Source organism: Hibiscus syriacus, unplaced genomic scaffold (genome assembly GCF_006381635.1).
Source record: "Hibiscus syriacus cultivar Baekdansim isolate YM2019G1 unplaced genomic scaffold, ASM638163v2 tig00111409_pilon, whole genome shotgun sequence".
Lineage (NCBI taxonomy): Eukaryota > Viridiplantae > Streptophyta > Magnoliopsida > Malvales > Malvaceae > Hibiscus > Hibiscus syriacus.
In genome coordinates, this window is record NW_024063086.1 from 3,729,934 (window position 1) to 3,733,484 (window position 3,551).

The 3,551-nt window shown below is 35.7% G+C and overlaps 1 protein-coding gene across 1 annotated transcript; it reads right to left on the minus strand.

Annotated features, from left to right (window-relative positions):
• Nucleotides 1–2,203: 2,203 nt before the first annotated feature.
• On the minus strand, nt 2,204–3,076 carry LOC120162854. The gene is made up of 3 exons (XM_039172920.1): nt 2,786–3,076; nt 2,524–2,695; nt 2,204–2,451 (listed from the first exon to the last, which is right to left on the minus strand). The coding sequence occupies exons 1-3, from the start codon at nt 3,074–3,076 to the stop codon at nt 2,204–2,206; spliced, it is 711 nt and encodes a 236-aa protein (XP_039028851.1).
• Between the last annotated feature and the right edge of the window lie 475 nt (nt 3,077–3,551).

Here is a 3,551-nt window from a genome sequence, read left to right on the forward strand (position 1 = left end):
AACTAGAGATGTGCGACAACAACTATTTTGAACTTTAGAGTGACAAAAAATCTACGATAAGCATTGCAAAGAATCCAATGCACCACGACAGAACAAAACATGTGGAGATCGACAAACACTTTATTACAGAAAAAGTAAATGGCAGAACTGTAAAACTAAACTACGTCTCTTCACAAAACCAGCTAGTCGATGTATTGACCAAGGCACTTCCAAGGATTACCTTTGATCCAAGCTGGGTCTTCACAATATTTACTCCACAACTTTAGGGGGAGTGTAAGTAGTGTTTAAGTTAAACTCTTAATCCTAATTTATCTCTAAAACTATCTCCTAATTTGTAGAAAATATGACTCCTATCTTATCTAGGTTTCTAATTTATGTGTATAAAAATCCTATGTACCCTATTGTGTAAGATGCAATTTTTATTTGAATAAAAGAATTCAATTTCTTCACTATCGAAAAACTTAAGTAATTTACAGTCGACAATGAACACAACCATGAACTGATCCGGGTAAGGTCAAAATGATCGATTAATCAAATCCATAAAGGTAGTAGAGACATTAGTTAACCCGAATGTCATCACTAAAAACTCGTAATGCACATATTAAGTACGGAAAACAATCTTTTGGACGTAAGAATTTTCACCTTGAGTTGGTAATAACTAGACCTCAAGTCTATCTTCAAAAAGATAGAAACCCCTCTAAACTAATCAAATAGATCATCGATCTTAGGTAGAGGATATTTTTTTAACTGTGAGTTTGTTCAATTTTTTGTAGTCAATACAGAGTCTCAATGTCCTATTTTTCTTCTTCAGAAAAAGAACTAGAGTTTTTCCACAGTGAAGCACTGGTTCGAATAAATCCCCTATCTAACAACTCTTTGAGTTGAAATTTTAGTTCCTTAAGCCTGTTGAGTTAATCGATCGACGAATATGGCCAAGAGGGGGTGAATTGGCAATTAAAATTTTGGTGGAAGCTTTTGCAGAAAATTGAAAGTAATTGCACAGTGATTTAGAGTGGTTCGACTTTCTCAACTAAAGTCTACATCCACTACCTTAGCTATTCGTACTAAGGATTTTCCAACAAATTCACTAATTTGTTCTTTCTTTTGAGGCCAAAGAGATAATCTTACAACTCCCTCAAGAATATACCCCAATTCTTAAGAACACTCTTTCTCAAAGAGAATATTACAAATTTGCAAACTTAATGAAAAACCTCACAAGGTAAATGTGTTTGTGTAATTCTAGAACAAAGAAAAGAACACTCAAGAATGAATACAATTGAGTACAAGTAGTGTTCTTAAAAGAAAAATGAATATTGAATGAAAAATAGGCTTGAAGTGCTCAAACAATGAGTTTGATGCTTTCTCTTTGATTCTCTCTTGATTTTAGTTTCTTGTTGTTTCTTATTGTTGATCAATGGCTTCTAAGCTTGTTTAAATATTCATTCAATTGATTCTGAATGTTGGGATGATTAGTGGAGTCAATAGAGTCGTTTAAGTGTGAAAACAATTAATAAAATCACTTGGGAGCGTCAATGCATCGATGCATACACAAGGTGCATCGGTGCATCAAGTGTAAAATTCAAATATTTTGACTGTTGAAACACTTAGTGCATCGGTGCACTAAGTGTGCATCGATGCACTAAGTGTGCATCGATGCATAAAATGCATTCGATGTTTTCATTAAAACCTAAGTGTATCGATGCATGGAGAGTGCATCAATGCATAAACTGCATTCGATGTTCAATTTATTCATTGGTGCATTGATGCATGGATTGGTGCATCGGTGCATCCCTTTGAAAAATTGATTTTAGGCTTGATTTCGGTTCAAAATACTTTGTGAAAATTGTTTCAAAAATATATTAAGTATAAAACACAATTTTACACATTTAGTAAGGTTTGAAATTGATCTTGAAAGACTTGGAGTAATAATTTGATATTCGATTAATTGAATCGAATATACTTATAAAAATCTTTGTAAAATCTTAAAATTCATTTATACTTAGTTTGTTATATCGAAACATAAAAATATTTTCAACAAAGCCCCTTAGGGGCTATATGGTAAGGAGCCTTCGAAATTGGTGTAAAACCGTAATAGACTTCAATATCAAACTCAACTTCTCTATATGGTGGTAATCCAAACACACTCTTTAAGGAAGATATCAAGAAATTCCTTAACGGTCTGGATTACTTCAATATCATATCGTCAACTCCTAGTATCCAAAATATAAGCGGGAAACGCCTTGGAACCCTTCATGATCATCCTTTTAGCTACTAAAGAAGACACAACATTTATAAGGAATTCATGATGTTCCTCGATCATCATAATCTTCATGTTATCAGGAGTCTTCAGAATAACTCTCTTGGTCTCACAATCGAGATTAAATCGATGCTTGTTCAGCCAACCCATGACAAGAAACAAGTTAAACTCCTCCAAAGGTAACTTCATCATGTCTGCCAAAAATATCTTCCCATGAATATCTATAGCACACACTCTATAATTTCAGTCTAATTCTATGGACTGACATACGAGACTCTGAATTATCACAGAACTCTCAATATTCTCAACCGGAATATTAAGACCCCAAGAAATAGAACGAGACACATAAGAATGGGTATAACCATTATCAAATAATGCAAAGTATGAAATTGAATGAATAGTAATAGTACATGTAATCATATCAGGCTCATCATAATCCTGTCCATGTTTGACAGCATAAACCAACCTAGGTTGTCTAGCCTCAGACCTGGCTGGACCCCTACTTTAAAAAGGTCGGCCTCTGCTAACATATCTAGATTCTCTCTTCTGACTACGACCCCCTACTGAAGTTTGAATTGTACTCTGAGTACGAACGGGAGTCCGAATTAGTGTCTGAATGGTAGTAGCTGGCTCTAGATAATCCCTCAAGAGATGGTCATCAGACCCACATCTAAAGCAAGTACTCAATTTCTTCATGCACTCGCCAAAGTGGCATCTCCCACAGTGTTCACATGTAGGCAAATGTTGTAACCCAGAAGAACCACCCTGACTAGAAGCTGGAATAGTCGAAGAAACTGATGCGATAGGCATGGCACTCATATCGCCTCTCTGAAAAACTACATATGCCTCTTTTGTTGGGATGCATAGAAGAGTCAACAAAGCTAGAAGGCCTCATGGATCGGTCTCGATCTCTATATCTCCTACGTTCCATACAACTCGCTATATCTCCTCAGTGGTCTTGGTTATCTCAACCAAGCATCAAAGTTCCTCTCTCGGTGGGTAGTAACCCGACTCATAATCTCATATCTAAGTCCATTCTCAAATATCAAAAACTGATCCAACTCAGTGTCAAAAAGTCTAGTAACATAGCGACTCAATCTGATGAAATCAATCTCATAGTCCAAAATAGACATGTCACCCTGCTCCAAATTCTGAAACTCTTGACATCGCTCCTACATGTATCTCTCTCCAATGTAGCAACTCCGAAAATATGCCTTGATAAGGTCCCAAGTTAATTTATTCCCCAGAATAGTACTGGAAATCAATTTCCACCACCTAAAAGTTTCGTTCTTCA